General features: G+C 43.6%; 1 protein-coding gene across 1 annotated transcript in view; it reads right to left on the reverse strand.

Moving 5' to 3' along the window:
• The window catches only part of SLC4A5 (solute carrier family 4 member 5), a 96,722-nt gene extending 77,342 nt beyond the window's left edge, over positions 1-19,380 (reverse strand). Inside the window, exons 1-3 of the mRNA XM_027099061.1 lie at positions 18,590-19,380; positions 16,677-16,757; positions 11,473-11,643 (exon numbers count right to left, since the gene is read on the reverse strand). Coding sequence (XP_026954862.1) covers positions 11,473-11,643; positions 16,677-16,757; positions 18,590-18,647 — 310 coding nt within the window. The 5' untranslated portion in view covers positions 18,648-19,380. The remainder of the gene's footprint in view (positions 1-11,472; positions 11,644-16,676; positions 16,758-18,589) is intronic.
• Between the last annotated feature and the right edge of the window lie 611 nt (positions 19,381-19,991).

Raw genomic sequence — 19,991 nt, forward strand, 5'->3', positions numbered from 1 at the left:
CTGGATCCTTATTTTGTCAACGAGTCTTTCCTTACCTGGGTCTTCAACTTCTCTCCCTCCACCCTCTTTCTCTCAACCCATAAACAGCTCTTCCTACCATGAAACACCTTCCCCTGATCCTGCCTGCCTTCTAAGCTCTGCTGCTCTCTTTTTCCCTTCTCTCTCCTCAACTTATTGAAGGGGAGGTCTACACTCGCTGCCTCTATTTCCTCCTTACCTAATCATTTCCCAACCTGCTGCAACTGATTCATCCCCACCACACTAAGGACATTGACTAAGGCAGAGATTTTAAACTGGAAGCTCAAAGATGTGTTTAATTCAGCCCTCATAGAGTATAAAAGTTTTTGAAATTGTTGCTAATATAAAGAATTATGAGATTGCATATAAAAATCTAGATTTCTGACTTTTCTTGAAAATTCAGATACTCTGATGACAGTGCCCATGTTCCTACCTGACAACAATTAGAGCTCAGTGATGGATAAGAATATGCATTTTAGTTTTCCACAGTCCCCACTACTCCCTATTATTACCTGCTAATCTCATTTATACTAAGCATCCAAGTTTACAACCCTGCTCTCAGATCTCTCTTGTTCTATTCTCAAATCAATAAGTCAATAAAATCAATCAAACCTACAGCACTGTGAAGCTATGGTCTGGCTTATGTCTCTGGGACATGAGTGGTGCTGACTGCTCCCTCTGAACTGAAATGCTCTTGGTTCTTATAAGATAGCACTTTCTTGATATTTTTTCCTATCTCTTTGAGGACTCCTTCCCTGGCCCTTCTTGCATGTCTCACTTAAATCTTGATCTTCCCCAGGATTCCTCCTTGGCCTTCTTGTCTCCTCTCTTTCTACACCCCTACTGGACCACCTCATGTTCTTTTTGGTGTCACCCTATAGCCGAGGTTACCCGCGTCTCTAGGTCCTGACTTACTGAGCATTTCCGACTGCCAGCTGGACTGCTCCATCTGGTAGTTCTCCAGCCTTCTCGAGTCAATCTCAACATATTCAAAGCAGCCCTGCCTCCCGTCTTCCAACACCCCAACCTTGCCCTCCTCTGTTTTGATTAATAGTGCTCCTGGCTACCCAGCTACTCTTCTCCAGAGGAGAAGTCTTGGGCTCACTCCTGAAGCCTCCTTCTCTCTCATCATCCATGTCCAATCAGACACTAACGTCTTCCACTCACTTCCTGACTATTTTTTAGCTCTCTCCCTTTTTCCCACCATTGCCACCACCTTTGTTCAGGTTCTCATTATCTCCTATTCCTATCATCGCAAGAGCCACCTACTGCTCCCACTGCCTCTGCTTACCCCACCCATCTCATTCCCTATGTAGCACCAGAGTTTGCTTTAAGACATTGCAAACGTTCACATGGCAAACTCCTGGGAGTCATGGTGCTCTTTGAGCAGCACCATAAAATATTGTGCATATGAGTTAGAAATAATTTTACTAGCAGAAAATACTACCAATTTATCTCAATGGACTGCATTTATTTAAATGGATTTTTATTTCCGAATTTTTCTACTACTTTAAACTTAGTCCTTTTTATTGATTATTGACACTTGCTAGCAGACGTCAAAGATTTAAGGAAATTTTATAGAAGAAAATTTAACAATTGAACACATAACCTTATTTTTTCCTTAAACTGGGAGAAGACTATGACTGCCTGATTCTGAGAGGGCACACCAATTCTCCATGAGATCAGCGTTCAAGAACTACTCTTTTAAAATGTAGATTTGGTCACGTTACTCTCCAGGTGAAAAACATTCAATAGCTCTCTATTACCTAAAGCCTAGGGTCTATGACATGGCTCAAAACATCCCTCATGATCTGGCCCTAACCTGCCCTGGTAGGTTGTCATGTTCCTCCTCCAGACACCCCAGACTCCAGCCACCCTGGACCCTGGATACTCTGGACCGAAGTTACCCTGGATCCCAGCCACCCTGGACACCAGCCATCCTTAAGCCCAGACACTGTGGACCCCAGCCACTCTTGACCCTACATGCCCTGGACCCCAGCCACATCAGACCACACACAGTTCTCTGAAGAGGAGAGCACATCACTCCTTGGACCTTTTGTGCCTACCATTCCCTAAATTTGCAATCCCTTTCCGCCTTCAAGGCCAAATAAGAAGGCAAATAAATGGAACAGTCATGAAATGATGAGACCCGACAGAGAGGGCGATGCCTGAACCAGCCCTGTCTGGGGCATTACCTGCTCCCTGGAGTAGCTGAGCGCTGGGGTCTCCGGCTGTGGACACTGCCTCTGGCCCCAGCCTGTTTCTGCTGCTGCCACCCTGGCTGCTGCCTTCACACGTCCTCTTCCCCACCAGCAGAGCACAACAAACTCACTTTTGTTTCCAGTTAAGCACCAGGGGAGGTGTGGGGAGAGGAGAAGGGGGGGGGGGAAAGGGGGGGGGGGGGGGGGGGGGGGGGGGGGAGAGAAAAGGAATGTATGAAAGACTGAGGAAGTGGAGAGAGGGTTGTATGTGAGAAGATGTAGTAAGCATGAGAGGAAAAAATATTGAGAGTGAATTAAAGATATTGTGAGTATAAGAGAATTTTGTGTGTGTGTGTGTGTGAGAGAGAGAGAGAGAGAGAGAGAAAGGCAGTGGGGAGAGTGAGAGAGAGTTCTCAGGTTCTCAGGTGCGGTGGAGACAGAAGGGCTCTGTGGCGGGGGCAGAACCTCCCGCAGGCAGCCGGGTCTCCACAGCAGCAGGGGGTGGCAGCTGCAGGCTCTGAGAGGACTGGCAGAACTGCCCCTTTCCCCCTCCCCCATGGGCCCTTCCTGCCAAGCCTGGGGGCCCAAGGGGAGCCCAGGCACCTCTCCTCAGGCCCCTTTATAGAGGCAAAGGTAGGATTTTCCTTGAGACTCCCCAGGGTCTCCTAAAGTGCCTTGGTTGCAGGTGTCCTGGCCCTTGGATTCTCTCAGCTGCACAGCCCCAGGGTGGAGGTGGAGTTGTAGGGGGAGAGGGGCTGGGGGGCCTCATGTTCCACAGCAACCACCCTTGGTCAGTAATATTCCATGCAGCTTGTTTCTCTCCTTCCCCAACCTTAAACCCAAACTCCTGGTCCTTTCCCTCTTAGTCTGCTTCTAAGACAAAATGCCAACTATCACTCAGTGGGTATTTTCTGAGAGCCCATGGACAGTGGGAACTGGTCACTTCAGGGTGTGTGGTGAACCCTCCTGGGGAATTATTTTGCTCTGCTAAGAAATTCCTAATCTCCTGGGTTTGGTTCAACAAGTGCTTACTGAATACTTACAATGTGCCAAGGTTGATTAGAGGTCATGAGTGGCTGCAGCTCCAAGGAGCTCTGAACCCTGAATTCACTAAGTCTCAGAGCTGGGAGAGAGCTTAGCGATGGATGAGAGGATGAGAAATCGGAGACCTAGTTTACAGCACAGAAGGCCCCACCAGGCCCCAGGTTAGGACAGCAGTCTGCTGACGCCCTCACCCTGCACTGCCCTGCGCTCCCTTACCATGTCTTCATGCCTGCGGCTCAAGGATCAAGTGTGCCCACTTTAAAGCTGAGAACATAGCAGCAGAGGGTCAGGGCTGTGTTTTTAGGTGCGGGGCCCCAAGCAAATGCCCCCACCAAGGACTTCCTGCTTTGGTGGGCTCCTTAGCAGGGCAGGGCAGTGAGCAGATGGGCCCCTCTAAAGGTCCCAGGCTCTACAGTTCGTACCGCACTGAGGCTGAAGTCGGCCCATTTCTTCCTGAGCGCCACGGGGCAGACCCTGCACGCTACACCGAGTCAGGGGCCGTGGGTGACCTCAAAATCCCAGAGGAACACCCAGAGAGAGATCACCAAGGACGCCAGAAGATTCTCTTTACTCGTGTGGTGCTTTAAGAGCCCAGATCTAGGTTCAACTCCCGACTCTGGTAATTACTAGCAGTGGGATTTTGGCAAGGCATTAAGCAATCTTAGCCTTAGTTTCTCCATCTATAAAGTGGGAATAATCACACCTGCTTTACTGGATTGTGGTGGCCATTAAATGAGATGATATATGTGACATGGTTGGCACAGTGCTTGGCATAGTTACCCAGTAAATATTGCTATGATTGATGTTGCCAACAGGTCTGACACTTTCCTCCCTAATAACGGCCCTTTTAAACATTCCAAGGGCTCAATCCTTTTCAGCTTCTAAATACCTGTTCTACCCCTCCCACTCCACCCTGAGGCCACTCCCTTCCCTCGGGCCCACAGAAGCCTAGCTCTATGAGCTGGGTTCCTGCATCAGGGTATCAGCGCATCTCTAATGCACTGCGGGCCCTTCATGCAAGTTAATCTGCAAATGAGAAAGGCCACAGATAATAGCCCCTTGATAGCTCACAACAAGAATCACATAGCGATGGCCCAACTGGAGGTATGGACTCAACCAGCAGTTTCTGGGAGAAACCTAACCTCTGCAGGAGCAAGCTTCAGGAAACACACGAAAAGAAGCAAACAGAATCGTGCTTTTACTGGGGGCAGGGAGGGGGGCACCTGTCCAGTCATTAGTTGAGCAAAGCACAAAATCACCGTGTGGACTGCAACCTGCAAGTCTTCAACTCCTAGAAGAGCTAGGAGGCATTTAGCACCACCAGGAAGTCAGCGTGAGGACTTGGACCCAGGGTCCTCAGCTCTGAGTCTTTTCAGAGGTGCTCTCTCTCAGCTCACAGCATGGACACTCTAAATATTTGCTAGGTGAATTTCACTGCTTAACTCATGAGTATAGCAGCTGGGACTAGCCTCAGCAGCAACAAGGAAATGGAGCTGGGTAGGGAGCCAAGCTCAAGGCCCCCGAGTACTGCGGAGTGGGAGAGACAGAAACTGAGGGCTCCAAAGTCATGCTTGCAGTCATCTGAGGTGGTCTTCAAGAGGGGACTGGAAGACTCCAAGTCATAGTTTCACGGTCAGTAAGGTTTTTTTTCTAGACAGCAGTCCATAAACTCAAAATATGATCTCTGGGAAGGAAGAGGAGAGAATCTGCAGACGTGCAGTGTTTATGGGAATCCATCCTGTCGTCAGTAGCTTTGGGGTTGTCTGCCAGCCCATACAGTCCCCCACCCAAAGGATGACTCTCGGGTAGCCGTGTTTGTGGAATGCTTGACCTGTGCCCCTTCGCCATGGTTAATTGGACCAGGAGCAGTTAATCAGACACCTGACTCAAGCCTGGAAATTCTGAATTCGGTTTCTGAGATAGCTGGGCGTTTCCTGACGGTTTCTGAGAGAAGGCGCATGTAAAATGGAAGCTGACGGCACAGAGAGGCAGAAAAGGCTACAGAGAGAGAGGAATAAAGCAGACTTACAGGAGAAGCAGGGGGAAGGCCATGAGTCCCAGAGAGGGTGCTCATCCTCCTGCTGAGCCTGGTTGCTTGTTCTTTTGGGACTGTGAGAAATTCCTTTGCTCTTACAGCATAAACTAACTCTCTCTCCCCCCACCCCCTCACTCCCTCCTTGTTCAAGACAGCTCAAGTAGGTTTCTGATACTTGTGATCAAATTACCATATTAATCATGAGTCTCCATTATATGAAATTCTAGGATAGGGAGGTTTTCTTCTGTATACCTTCTCAAAAACTGCAAGTGGAGGGCTTCCCTGGTGGCTCAGTGGTTGAGAATTTGCCTGCCAAAGCAGGGGACACGGGTTCAAGCCCTGGTCTGGGAGGATCCCACATGCTGCGAAGCAACTAGGCCCGTGAGCCACAGCTACTGAGCCTGCGCGTCTGGAGTATGTGCTCCGCAACAAGAGAGGCCGCGATAGTGAGAGGCCCACGTACCGCGATGAAGAGCGTCCCCCGCTCTCTGCAACTGGAGAAAGCCCTTGCACAGAAACGAAGACCCAACACAGCCAAAAATAAATAAATTAATTAATTAATTAAAAAAAAACCCTGCAAGTGTAAATGTTATAAAAGAATGTTAAATCTAACTAAAGGGCTAGACTTAGAGGTGATGGTCTTTGTGTTTAGTTCAACACACTGTGTGTCTTTAGCTGTGCAAAAATGGGTGTTGAGCTAAGGTGGGCAGAGGGAAATTGATGTGACTGAAAGGGAGGGGAGTGAGTGTATGTGTTGGGAGGGAGAGGAGAAGCTGGGGGGTGGCTGAAAACTGAGAAGCAGGAGATGTGACGGGAACTGGCGAGGGGGAGTGGGGGTGAGGTGGGAGTTGCCAATATGGTAGGAAGCTGAAACTGCAGAGAAAAGTGGCCAATAGGAAATTTCCTGTGACCAGGGAATTTTAAAGAAAGGGGATATCTAGTATCTCACTTTAAAAATTGTGTATCTCTGCAAGGTAAAACTGCTCCATGGTTCTGAACTTCAAGAAAGTCTGCTGCTCACTTGTATGTGGTATGTGACCAATCTGGGGGAGACCAAAGGAGGACTGAATCCCATGCCTGAGCTGGAGCTGGAGATGAGGGCAGAGAACAGGTACAGGAGGTGAGACACAGTGAGACTGTGAGCCCAGCAGGCAGGACTTGGAGCTACAGTGATACTGAGACTGGAAGTCGCTGGAAATTCACAGAAATTTAGGCAGAGGTAAGGACACTAACTCTCAAGGAATAAGGTAAATCCAGGTAACATATATGGGTTATAATAACTTTGTATTTATTAGAACTTTCATTGGTTCACTTGCAAACTGAGCTTTCAACCCTAATTTCCCCTTAGGTCTTAAGGTCACTAACTCAGGATTCCCTTCCAATAGGGGTTTTTGTTTGTTTGTGCTTTTGTTTGTTTGAATGCTATGTTGATAATTCCAGGAAATCCAGGTTTTAAGATGTCAAGGGCAAGAAGAGAGAGAAGAGCAAATACAGGCTTCCTTCAGGAATTTTGAATTTGCCTTCCTGTCTGCCCAACCTCCCCCCACTACACACACACCAAGGTGGGGCATGCCTAAAAGGCCTAGGACTATACTCTTTCCCCTTTCGTCCCTCCTGTTCCCCTTTGTCTCTGCTCCTCTCTTTACCACTCCTTCTCAGAAACAAGTTGGTAAAGTAGACAGAGGAAACCACCTCATTTTAAAGCTTCGAACTCTAAAAGAAATCCAATTGTCTTTGCTCCTATGTTGCAAACACAGCCTGTCTCAGGAGCTCCTTAGTGGAGCAGATGATTTAGAGGTAAATTTGTCTTCTGTCCCAACGCTTGCTCCTTCCTCATCAGAAATGGGAAAGAGGGACTTCCCTGGTGGCACAGTGGTTAAGAATCCACCTGCCAATGCAGGGGACACGGGTTTGAGCCCTGGTCCGGGAAGATCCCACATGCCGCGGAGCAACTAAGCCCGTGCGCCGCAACTACTGAAGCCCGCGTGCCTAGAGCCTGTGCTCCGCAACAAGAGAAGCCACTGCAATGAGAAGTCCGCACACTGCAACGAAGAGTAGCCCCCGCTCGCTGCAACTAGAGAAAGACAGTGTGCAGCAGCGAAAACCCAATGCAGCCATAAACAAACAAACAAACAAATAAATAAATAAAAAGAAATGGGAAAGAAAGACCCCATGAAATCTAAAGCCTTTGGAACCATATGAGGCTCAAACACCTGGCCAAAAAATAGCCTTCCTCTCCCTTACTGCTCATCTTGGGGTGGTTTTGATCTTTTAGTGACCCTAGAGTTGTTCAATACTTGGCAAGTAGAAGAAGACCTTAATACTTTTTCACACCCCTCCCACCAGAAGGATCTCATAAGCTTCTCAGTACCAGTGACGGCAGCCAAACCAGATGTCCACTCGTAAAGGAGTGCTTTTATTTTTTATTTATTTATTTTTATTTATTTATTATTTTTGGTTGTGTTGGGTCTTCGTTGCTGCACACAGGCTTTCTCTAGTTGCGGCGAGTGGGGGCTACTCTTCATTGCGGTACGCAGGCTTCTCATTGTGGTGGCTTCTCTTGTTGCAGAGCACAGGCTCTAGGCCCATGGGCTTCAGTAGATGTGGTGCGTGGGCTCAGTAGTTGTGGCTCGTGGGCTCTAGAGCGCAGGCTCAGTAGTTGTGGTGCACGGGCTTAGTTGCTCTGCGGCATGTGGGATCTTCCCGGACCAGGGCTCAAACCTGTGTCCCCTGCATTGGCAGGCAGAGTCTTAACCACTGCGCCACGAGGGCAGCCCAAGGAGTGCTTTTAAATTGGGTTAACATAGATCAGTTGAAGTAACATATGTCAAGTGCCTGTCATGCACTGTGCACCATGCGAAATACTTCATGTCTGTTTATATTTCATCTAGGAGCTCACAACTTAGTGTGACCAACATCCCAGTTTGCTTCGGACTGACCGGTTTTAGCACTGACAGTCCCATGTCCCATGTCCTGGGAAAGCCCTCCATCCCAGTTAAACTGAAACAGTTGGTCACCCTACAACAATCTTTCACTCTGCAGATGAAGGCGCTGAGACCCTAGTGCCTACACAACAGGTTGAGCTTGGCCGGTCTTGTTCCTCTTAGATCTTGGCTCCGGTTCTTAACACCAGCCAAGAGATGCCAAAGGGCAGCCATATTTCTACCCTCTTGCTTGTAAGAGCTCTCAAGAGGTTCTCAGAGCCAGAAAATGCATTCTTTCCAGGGAAGGAAGCATGGTACTTGCTGATTCTCACCACAGCTTGATGGTTCTATTCCCTGCCTATGCTCTGCTGGAGTCAAAATTGATTGGCTGCTAAGTACTGACTTCCTAAATTATATCCATATTGGAAGAAGGGGTGGTAATCCAACTGCTATGGCGTATCATATCATGGTGTAACTACTACCTACCTATCCCCGTCATCATAAGGCAATTTGGCTGCTTAAAAGGATACAATTCTCAGCCCATATCCAACATGGTGACTGACCAGTGATAACTTACAGAGGATAGTAGTGTAGTGGAAGGGACACACACAGGTTTTAAAGTCTACAGACCTTGTGTTCAAATTCTAGTTTCACTGATTACCGCTGTATCATACTACATCTCTTCAAACCTTGATTTCCCAATCTGAAGATGAGGGTAATAATATCTCCTTTTTATTAACAGTATACATTTAGTTAACAAAATTACAATGAAATACCATTTCATGGTACAAATTCTTGTCATTGTTTTGTGAGGCAGAAACTAAAGGAGTCACCTGTCAATCCTTCATCTGCACAGCCTGCTTTACTCTCAGGCCTAGCTATGTCTAGCCACCTGCCTGGCCAGCACCCACGCCCTCCGTTCTGCATGATTCCCCTCTTCTGTAGAGGTAGGTCCCACTTGGACTTTGTGGCCAGCTAGACCACCTGCCTGGGCTGTCTGAATGGATTCATAAAATAGACAGGACACTCAGAGAGGGAAAACACATGTGGTCAGTTGTCCTACAGCAAAGAAAAGTGGCAGATTCAGGCAATTATCTAGATGATGCAGTAAAATTACTTGGGCACTGTTTTGTTTTCCCTTCCTCGGGTCATTGTTACTGACCCTGGGATGTGGTGGAGCAGGGTTTATATTTGCATCATACACACAATGCCCTGTTTGGTTTGAAAGAAGTGAAGGACTGAGGGGTGAACCTCTACCACCCCTAAGAGAATGGCCGGAACAAGCTCAGCCCCCATGGGCTACAGAAAACTTGCGGTGGCTGTTGACTTTGCTAGCAGGCTTTGTGGCCCCCTTAAGTCAGCATGTCTGGAACTGTGGTCTGGAAAGTATTCTTAGGGGTAGGTGGGATCTATTAGAATTTTTTAATTTCATGTTTCCATTTTGATGATAATCTTAAAAAGATTTCTTTCATTAGATATAAGGGCAAAACTTTTCTGTTGTTATAATTCAAAAATGTAAGATACTTTTACAGAATAAAACCTTAATTAAGATATTATTTCTCAAACTGGGATTTTTATGGTCCCCTGGGGCTCTACAAATGTACAAATGCATTTTCATGGGTCCACAACCACTTTTCCCTTTAAAAGGGGTTCTTACTTTACCCCAGCTTGAAAGACATGGCCTGAAATTTCCTGTCCTCCTAGGCCCTCCCATTCTCTCCCCTGTTCCACAGCCATGCCATGTGACATGCATGGGAGTAGCAGGCTGTGAAGAGAATGAACTGAATGTGCAAACGTACCAAAGTATTCTCCATTCCCTCCCCTTTGGTTTCCAGTGAAAACCAGTGTCCCATTAACCAGAAACCACCAAAACAACATAAAATCCACCGTTCATGACCACTTCTGTGATGCACCATGTTGCATCAGCAAATACCATTTGTTAGACCTCCTCCAAACCCTTCGATAAGAGAGCACCAGCTCTAACCCACTTTCCTCTTCCCTGACTCAGGAAGGATCCAGCAGACTCAACTTTGAAAGGGTGACTTCACCTCTGAATGTGGTGGGGTGACAGGAGAATGCCCCAGAGAGTGAGTGGGAGCGTCCAGATCCAACATGGGGAGCAGGCCTTCCCTCCAGGCTAGCCCTCCTTTGGGTCTCTGATATGTCTACCCCGAACATGCATGTGTGCATAAGCCTGTGTGTGCATGTTTGTGTGTATGTGTGCACATGCATATTTTAATCAAAGCTTATCTCTTAAACTAGACACCTCCAAAGGACTCCCCATTAACCCTTCTCCCACAGAGGCACATTTACTTTGGAAAAGTCACAGGCTTTCGTAGACTTGGTGCCAATGACAGCAGTTGTTCAGGGCAGTGCAGGGTTGGGGGTGACTCAGATGGCCTTCGCAAGCGTGTATGTCAGGTCTCCTATAGGAATGTTAAGAGGTTGTTACTGCCTCTGACATTCTTTTGAAGGTTTAGATGGTAAAATAACTCATTTTGCCTTGCTCAAGACAGTGGAACTATATAGTAGAAACCAATTAGGTACCATTTATTATGCAGATTTGGGATATGCTGCAGGTGAAATCATGTCCCTAGAAACAGCGAAGGCTCAAAAGGATAAAATGTCACAGTTGTGCTCTAATCTTTTCACTCCTCCTAAGATTGATACTTTTCTTTCCACAGGAAAGAACAAAAGACTGATGTTTAACCAGCCCAGAACTGATTTCCTCAACAGCAGAGGAAGGCCTCAGGGGCTCTGCTGTCCTGGGAGAAAGCCTCCAGGACTCTGCAAGCTGAGGAGGAGGGTGCCCAGACAATTCCAGACCATTCCTTCAAGCTCAGGTGAAGAGCGAGGGTCGGGGGAATGCAATAAGGAATTCAGTTTACTGAGCACAACACCTCACGCCAGACACTCATGTTTGTTATTGGCTCTTCGGGCAACGGCTGTGTGGCCCCTAGGAATTTGGAAACAGGAAATAATTCTGAGAATTAAACTGTGAAATCAAGGCAGAATGGATCAGAGCAGAGGTCTCAAAGTCACCAGAGAGGGACAGGGGCTCAGCCTGACTAAAGGTGTCCCTGAGCAGAGAGGCTGGTCTGCCATGGCAGCAGAGCAGAGGGGACTGAGAGGCCTGAGCAACATGGGGCGTTCCTCACATTCTCCAGAGAACCCCCCTGCCCTGCCCTGCCCTGCCCCATCTGGACCACCCAGCAGACGGCTCCCCAGAATGGTCCCCTCAAGAACTCACGTGTCCTGATGACATGATCCACAGTGCTGCAGGCACTGGCCAGCCCTTGCTGCGGCTTCTCTGGCCGCAAGCCCCAGTGGACCTTTTGCAGGCCTGAAAGATGTCCCTTCGGGTCTCTTTTCCTGTGAGGGTAACTGGGGACTGAAAGCCCAATGTGGATGGAACGGCAGTCTGTGGGCACAGAATAAAAGAGAGGGTAGGTAGAGTTACTGAAAATTGGCATTTCTCCTTAATATTTTCCAGTTACAAAGAGCTGAGGCCACTGAAGAAGATCAGAAGGCAAAGCATTCCTGGACGGGGCCACTGGGCTTGATAGAATTCCAGTTCTGAACCAACTCCCCAGTTGCTGGAAGGGAGACCCTTGGCCCTATAGTTAGAATTCTGTCAGAATGAGCAGAACTCCCATCTCCCCATTCTTGCTAGTCCAGAGCAGCAATAAACACATATGGTTCATGACACATGGTCCAGGAGAGAGCCCCTCGGTGGGTCACATATTTAGTTCAAAATGCCAAGCCCCGGCTTCAATTGTTATGGGAAAGCCATATGCATTTCCATCAAGGGCCATTTTTACTAACAACCAAGGACTATGTGAACTACTACTCATCAGAGAGGTGAGTTATTAAGGATTTCTCAAAGCTGGTTTTGTAAACTAGAATTTTCAAGAACTAGAGCTACCAAGAACCCTAATTCAGCATTCCACTAAGAAGCCTGGCTGCTATGTAAATCCCCCACTAACTGTACACATAGAGGCAGCTAGAATTCCCTCAGACCTCAGAAAGGACGTTCTGCCACCAGTTTCTCATCCGTATTGTCTTGAGTTGGTCAACAATTTTAAAAATAATTAATAGTCTTTTTAGCACAATTTTAGATGTACAGAATAATTGAGCAGATAATACATGAAGTTCCATGTACCCTACCATATGCCACCTCAAGTTTCTCCTATTATTTTTTTAACTTGGGTTGTGATTGACATATAATATTGTATTAATTTAATGTGTACAACATAATGATTTGATATACATATATCTGCAAAATGATTACCACAATAAGTTCAGTTAACATCCATCACCACACATAGTTACAAATTTTTTTCTTGTGATAACTTTCAAGATTTAGTCTCTTAGCAACTTTCAAGCATACAATACACTATTGTTAACTACAGTCACCGTACAGTACATCACATCCCCATGACTAATTTATCTTATAACTGAAAGTTTGTGCCTTTTGACCACCTTCACCCAATTCCTCACATCCCACCCCCAGCCTCTGGTAACCACCAACCTATTCCCTGTTTCCATGAGTTTGGATTTTTAGATTCCATGTATAAGTGAGATCATACAGTATTTGTCTCTCTGTCTAAGACACTTAGCATAATGTCTTCAAGGTCCATTCATGTTGCAAACGACAAGATTTCTTTCTTTTTTATGGCTGAATAATATTCATATGTATATCACATTTTCTTTAACCATTCAACTGCTGATGGACACTTAGGTTGTTTCCATGTCTTGACTATTATAAATAATGCTGCAATGAACATGAGAGTACAGATATATTTTCAAGATAATGATTTCATTTTGGGGGGGTATATACCCAAAAGTGGAATTGCTGGATCATACAGTAGTTCTGTTACTAATTTTTGAGGAATCTCCATACTGTTTTCCACAGTGTCTGCACCAATTTGCATTCCCACCAACAGTGCACAATGGTTTCCTTTTCTCCACATCCTTGCCAACATTTGTTATCCCTTGTCTTAGATGACAGCCATTCTAACAGTTGTGAGGTGATATCTCATTGTGGTTTTAATTTGAATTTCCCTGATGATTTAATGATGTTGAGCACATATTCAAGTACCTGTTAGCCATTTGTATGTTTTCTTTGGGAAAATTTCTATTCAGTTTCTCTTCCATTTTTAAATTGTATTTCTGTTTTGTTTTTCTATTGAATTGTATGAATTCTTTATATATTTTGGGTATTAACCTCTTATCGGATATGTGATTTGCAAATATTTTCTCCCATTCTGTAGGTTACCTTTTCATTTTGTTGATAATTTCCTTTGCTGTGCAGAAGCTTTTTAGCTTGATGTAGTTTAACTTTGTTTTTTATTTTGTTGCCTTTGCTTTTGATGTCAAATTAAAAAAAATAATTGCCAAGACTGATGTCAAGGAGCTTACCCCTTATGTTTTCTTCTAAGAGTTTCATGGTTTCAGGTCCTAAGTTCAAGTCTTCAATCCATTTTGAGTTGATTTTTCTGTATGGTGTAAGATAGGGGTCCAGTTTCATTCTTTTGCATGTGGCTGTCAAGTTTTCCCAATATCATTTATTGAAGACACTATCCTTTCCCCATTGTATATTTTGGCTCCTTTGTTATAAATTAATTGACTATATATGTGTGGATTTATTTCTGGGCTCTCTATTCTGTTCCATTGATCTATATGTCTGTTTTTATGCCAATACCATACTGTTTTGAATACAGTAGTTTGTAATATAGTTTGAAATCAGGAAGTGTGATCTTCAAGCTGTGTTCTTCTTTCTCAAGATTGCTTTGGTTATTCAGGGTTCTTTGTGGCTTCATATGAATTTCTGGATTGTTTTTTATATTTCTGTGAAAAAAACATCATTGAAATTTTGATTGAGATTCCATTGAGTCTGTAGATTGTTTTGGCTAATATGGACATCTTAAGAATATTAATTCTTCCAGTCCATGAACATGGAATATCTTTCCATGCATTTGTGTTGTCTTCAATTTCTTCCATCAGTGTCTTACAGTTTTCAGTGCACAGATCTTTTATCTCCTCGGTTAAATTTTTTTCTAGGTATTTTATTCTTCTTGATACAATTGTAAATGGAATTGTTCTCTTAATTTCTCTTTCTGAAAGTTCATTGTTAGTGTATAGAAATGCAACTGATTTTTGTATATTGATTTTTATCCTGAAATTTTAATTTAAAATAATTTCTTAAATTCTAACCATTTTTTTGGTGGAATTTTTATCATTTTCTATTTATAATATCATGCCATCTGCAAATAGAGACAGTTTTACTTTTCCCTTTCCAATTTAAAAATTTCTTCTTCTTGCCTTTTATTTCTTTTTCTTGCCTAATTGCTCTGGCTAGGACTTCCAGTACTATTTTGAATAAAAGTGGCAAGAGTGGGCACCTTTGTTCTGTTCCTGATCTTAGAGAAGAGCTTTCAGCTTTTCATCATTGAATATGATGTTAGCTATGGGCTTGTCATATATGGCCTTTATTATATTGAGGAACATTCCCTCTATAGCCAGTTTGTTGAGTGTTTTTTTTTTTAATCATGAATGGATGTTGAATTTTGTCAAATGCTTTTCCTGCATCTATTGAGATGATCATATAATTTTTATTCTTCATTTCATTAATGTGGTGTATCACATTGACTGATTTGTGGTAAAAATTTTCCCTAGGGCTGGTCAACAGCTATTGAACATTATGACTATTTCTGAAGCCCAAGAATAGCAGCTAAAATTTGAAAGTCTGTGGCAGAGTGGGAAATTGGACTTTGTGTTCTTACATCAAGATCTACACTAACTTTGTGAGGGGTTTTTTTGGGGGGGGGTTGTTTTGTTTTTGTTTGTTTGTTTGTTATTTTCCCTTGGAGGAGAGGGCTGCCTGTTGGCTCAAACTCCTGAAGCTGACATACTAGATGCCTGGGCATCACTGACTGCACATATCACACTGAAACCACATGAAGCTGAACCTTGAAGAAGCATGTCTAGGCCTTTTAGAGACATGTTGAATGCCCACTCTGGTGAGCAGATTCTGTGTTAGTCTACGCTGGCTGGTGCATTACTAGGCACTGGAGAGTAAGGTTACATGGATATCAGTGTCCAAATCTCTTTAGAACCCCAGCTCACCCCCACCTTATCCTACTGCTTGCTCTTCTGGACCCTCAATCTCTCGTGGGTGTAATGAGAAATTTGAGGTAGATACCTTTATGAAGCACAGCCTCACTTCCTAGTGAACCAGTATCAGAATGGCTGGTGCATCTCCTTCTTTCTCTCTCCTACACTGAGCCTGAGCAAACTGTAATCTGAGGTAAGCCATGGTCACAAATATTTAGAGATAAGTAGTTCTACTCTAAAGGTTTAGCATATTTGGTTCTTTCAATGATGAGTTCCTATTCTCCACCCTTGAGGCCAGGAATGGAAATGAGAGGCAGCAGATGTATCAGAAAGGCCTCTACCAAGAGTTAGCTGCCCTGGGTGCTCCCTGGCTTGTTCTTCACCTGCTGTATGGCCATGCACATCTGCCTCTTTGGGACTCAGTGTTCTCACTGATAGTGCAGGAATAAAAATTCTTTCTCTACTGGCTAGGCATGGTTCTTGAGAAGATAGAATGGAATGGTGAATGGGAACATGATTTTCAGAATTGTGAGGGGTTATACAAACAAAGAGCACCCTTTTTTAAAAAAAAAATCAGGGGATGGTTGTCAGGGAAATATTTTCTTTCTGCCATGGATCTAACTTGTCTCATTTTCTCCACTATAACCGTCAGAGTGTGGCTGTTTAGCTGGTAAACTGTAGGGAATCACTAGCTCACCCCCAGCTTGTTTCTTTGCTCTGCAGGACCTCTCTTCTCACTGTGAACATCTTGTAGTTTAGCTCAGGACAGTGCCAGCTCCTCACTGCATTCTTCTTCATCAACAGCCCCAGAGTGACTCTACACGTTCCTCAGCTCAGGAAGCATCCAGCTGGACAGGAAGATTACTGTCTCCCTCCAAAAGGGCTGGGGTAGTGTCTCTTCATAAACTCTGTGGCTGCTTTTCTGTAGAATGTAGGATACTTAGGGTCTCTGAGTGAGCAATTCTGGAGCAACAAAAATATCCCCACTCAATATCCTCTTTCACTGATTTTACCTGAGCTGCCATTTTTAGAATCTATAAAAAGTTGATATTTGGCATTTAGTATGATTTGTAGAGCTTGTAAAATAAGTGAGTTTAATTTTGTGTTGGAGAAGCTATGCCGTAATCCTAGTACCAGTTACCTGCCTCCAACCTGACCACGTGGTCCCTTTAAGACATGGTTAAGGCTGGTCCCACCTGATCTAGGGGAGACACTGTGGGTGGGTCAGGGAAAGGGACCAACTCTCTAGTTTTCACAGCTGGAAGGGCTGTTATAAGGATATCCAAGGAATTCCCAGACCCTCCAAGAATTTGCATCAAGTTCTCAAGGTGAACTTACCTTCCTGATCCTGACATCGCCTCCTGTAGTTAGGGGGGTCCAGCTTCCCTACCCCAGCCTTTTCCTCCTCCACCTTCATAACTATAAAGTAAAAGATGAACACAGCCTCAAAATGTATATGACACAAAAAGGTAAAATTTCAAGGAGAAATGGTCAAATTCATACTCATAGCAGAAGACCTTAGTGCAGATGAAAAAAATTAAGACAAAAGAACATATAAACAAATTGAGGAAGCTCAAATATATATATGTTGGGGAGATATATATATATAAGAGAACACATTTCTTTTTCAAGTACAAATGGAACATTTACAAAGAGAGCACATATACTAGGTCTCAGGAAAGCCTTAGTAAATTTTAAAGAATCTGTATCATACTTCTACAGTAAAAAAACTAAAAACAAAAAAACGCAAAACTATACAGATTATCTGTGGGTTCTGCATCCATGAATTCCACCAACCATGAATGAAAAATATTTTTTAAAAGTATTCCAGAAAGTTCCAAAAAGAAAAACTTGAATCTGCCACACACCAGCAACCATTTACATAACATTACATTGTATTTACAACTTTTTACATTGTATTTACATTGTTAGGTATTATAAGTAATCTAGAGATGATTTAAAGCATACAGGAAGAGGTACATTGGTTTATACACAAATACTATGCCACTTCATATAAGGGACTTAAGCATCACAGATTTTGGTATGGAGTGGGCAGTCCTGGAACAAATCACCCACAGATACAAAGGAATGACTATATATATAAATAAATATATAAATACATATTTATATATATGTGTATAATAAATATATTATATATACATATACTTGGAAACATATATATATACATATATCATTAGAAAAATAATTTCTAATGATGGGCTTAACAGGAAATCACAATGGAACTTATTACATATTTAGACTTGAATTACAACTTGAAACTTGTGGGTTACAATATACTTTGAGAAAAAAGGGAGAAAGGAAAGAAAGAGGGAGGGAGAGAGGAAAGTAGAAGGAAAATAAATGTGATAAGCAGTTAACTAAAGAACCTAGAAAAAAATGAGAGAGAAAAGAAGGTAGAAGAACATAAATATAAAAGATGAAAGCAACAAATAATGAAATAGAAAGCAACTGAGCATAGAGATGGTTAATAAATCTAAAGGCAACTATTTGAAAAGATTATTAAAATAGGCAAACCATGCAAGACTAATCAATAAGAAAAGAGAATATTCATATGTAAACAACATTTGGAATGAAAAAGGGATGTAACTAAAAATATAGTAGAGAATTTTAAAATTATAAGTGAATGCCATGAAAAACTTCACGCCAATATGTTTTAACTTAGATAATAATAACAGCTACTGTTGCAATGTGCCAGGCATTATTTTAAATGCTCTGCTCTGCATGTATGACTTACTTGAATCTTCACTATAGGTAACATTGTTGTTCCATTTTACAGATGAGGAAACTGAGGCACAGAAGGCATAATTGACTGCTCAAAGGGGGGAACAGCAATTCAAACCCAGACTGCCTGTTTCTGGAACTATAGCTCTTAGTCACAAGGCTAATAAACAGATAGTTGATTAGAAAAGTAATAGAAATGATCAAATAACTTAAAAAAATTAGAAACTCCAAATTAACCAATAACTGAAATGGTTACGGGAAAAGCATCACAACCAGTCATATATTGATAATTATTGAAGGTGCTTTGTAGGGACAAAAGAATCATCATATTATTTTTTCTATTTTTATTAAGTTTGAAAATTTTCTGTAATGAAAAGAAAAATGAACACCAGAAGCATAGAGGGTTTTTTTAAAATGTTTTATCTGAACCTTCAAGTATATATAGTCTCTAACTTGTACAAAATTGTTCTCAAAAGTAGAGAAAGGGGAGTTGGAGGTAGTCGTTTCACCTGAACACCAGGATAGAGGATGGGGCCGAAAACAGGAGAGTTGGTTGAAAATCTTCATAAGGACTAAGTTAAACCCTCAGATCTCGCTCCTAGGTTCAGTCTCCTAGAATGGCTCCCCTATCCCAGAAGATGGAAGAGTTAACTCAGATGGCCCTTGGATAGTTGAGAGCAGGAAGATGTCATTTCACTGGGGGAAAAAAGGATTTAATTAAAAATAGTGAGCCACTCAGCCCTCTCCTAGAACAGTAATGAAGCTTACACACTCCAGGTAGGAGACTGGAGGACTTAAAGATTCTGACATTTTGGAGATCTTTAACAAAATAGTTAGGACTCCACCCAATTGCCCACCTTGAGTCTAGCATTCAAGAAGTCCAGGCTGTCAAACAGCTGTTTAGCAGCTCCACTCCAAATTATGATGGCCAGCAGAATCACCAGAATGACACAGACCAAAACAAACAGGAAAAGACAAAGTCCAAGAAAACAGGAGCACTGCAAGCAGCCAAAGAACCACTTGAAAACCATATAATTAACATCTTCAAGTGGACTAGAAAAAAAAATTGTATCCATGACAAAAAGAAAAGCAGAATGCTATAAACCTGGAACTTTTAAAGAATAAGATAGAACTCTTGGAAATTAAAGAGATGTTACAAGAAAACTTTCAATACAAGAGTTGGAACATGAAGTTGAAAAAATACATCAGATAATAGAGCACAAATACAAAGAAAAATTTTAGGAAAAAGACAAGGAAATCAGGGGATCAATCCAGGGGTTCCAAAATCAAAGTAGTAGGAGTTTCTGAAAGAGAAATCAGGAAAAATGGTAGGGAGGAAGTTATTATTATTACTACTTTTTTTTTTTTTTTGCGGTACACGGGCCTCTCACTGTTGTGGCCTCTCCTGTTGCGGAGCACAGGCTCCGGACGCGCAGGCTCAGCGGCCATGGCTCACGGGCCCAGCGGCTCTGCAACATGTGGGATCTTCCCGGACCAGGGCACGAACCCGTGTCCCCTGCATCGGCAGGTGGACTCTCAACCACTGCGCCACCAGGGAAGCCCCATAGAGGAAATTATTAAGAAAATGACATAAGAACACTTCCCAGAACTGAAGGATTTGACTCTCTTGATTGAAAGGGGCTGCTGAGAGCTCAGAAAAATACTTTTTTAAAAAAAAATCCACTCCAGGACTTCCCTGGTGGCTCAGTGGTTAAGAATCCTCCTGCCAATGCAGGGGACACAGGTTGGAGCCCTGGTCGGGGAAGATCCCACATGCCATGGAGCAACTAAGCCTGTGAGCCACAACTACTGAGCCTGTGCTCTAGAGCCCGTGAGACACAACTACTGAAGTCCACGCGCCTAGAGCCTGTGCTCTGCAACAAAGAGAAGCCACCACAATAAGCCCATGCA

Source organism: Aethalodelphis obliquidens, unplaced genomic scaffold, assembly GCF_003676395.1.
Source record: "Aethalodelphis obliquidens isolate GAN/ISIS:26980383/991018 unplaced genomic scaffold, ASM367639v1 scaffold128, whole genome shotgun sequence".
Taxonomy (NCBI): Eukaryota; Metazoa; Chordata; class Mammalia; order Artiodactyla; family Delphinidae; genus Aethalodelphis; species Aethalodelphis obliquidens.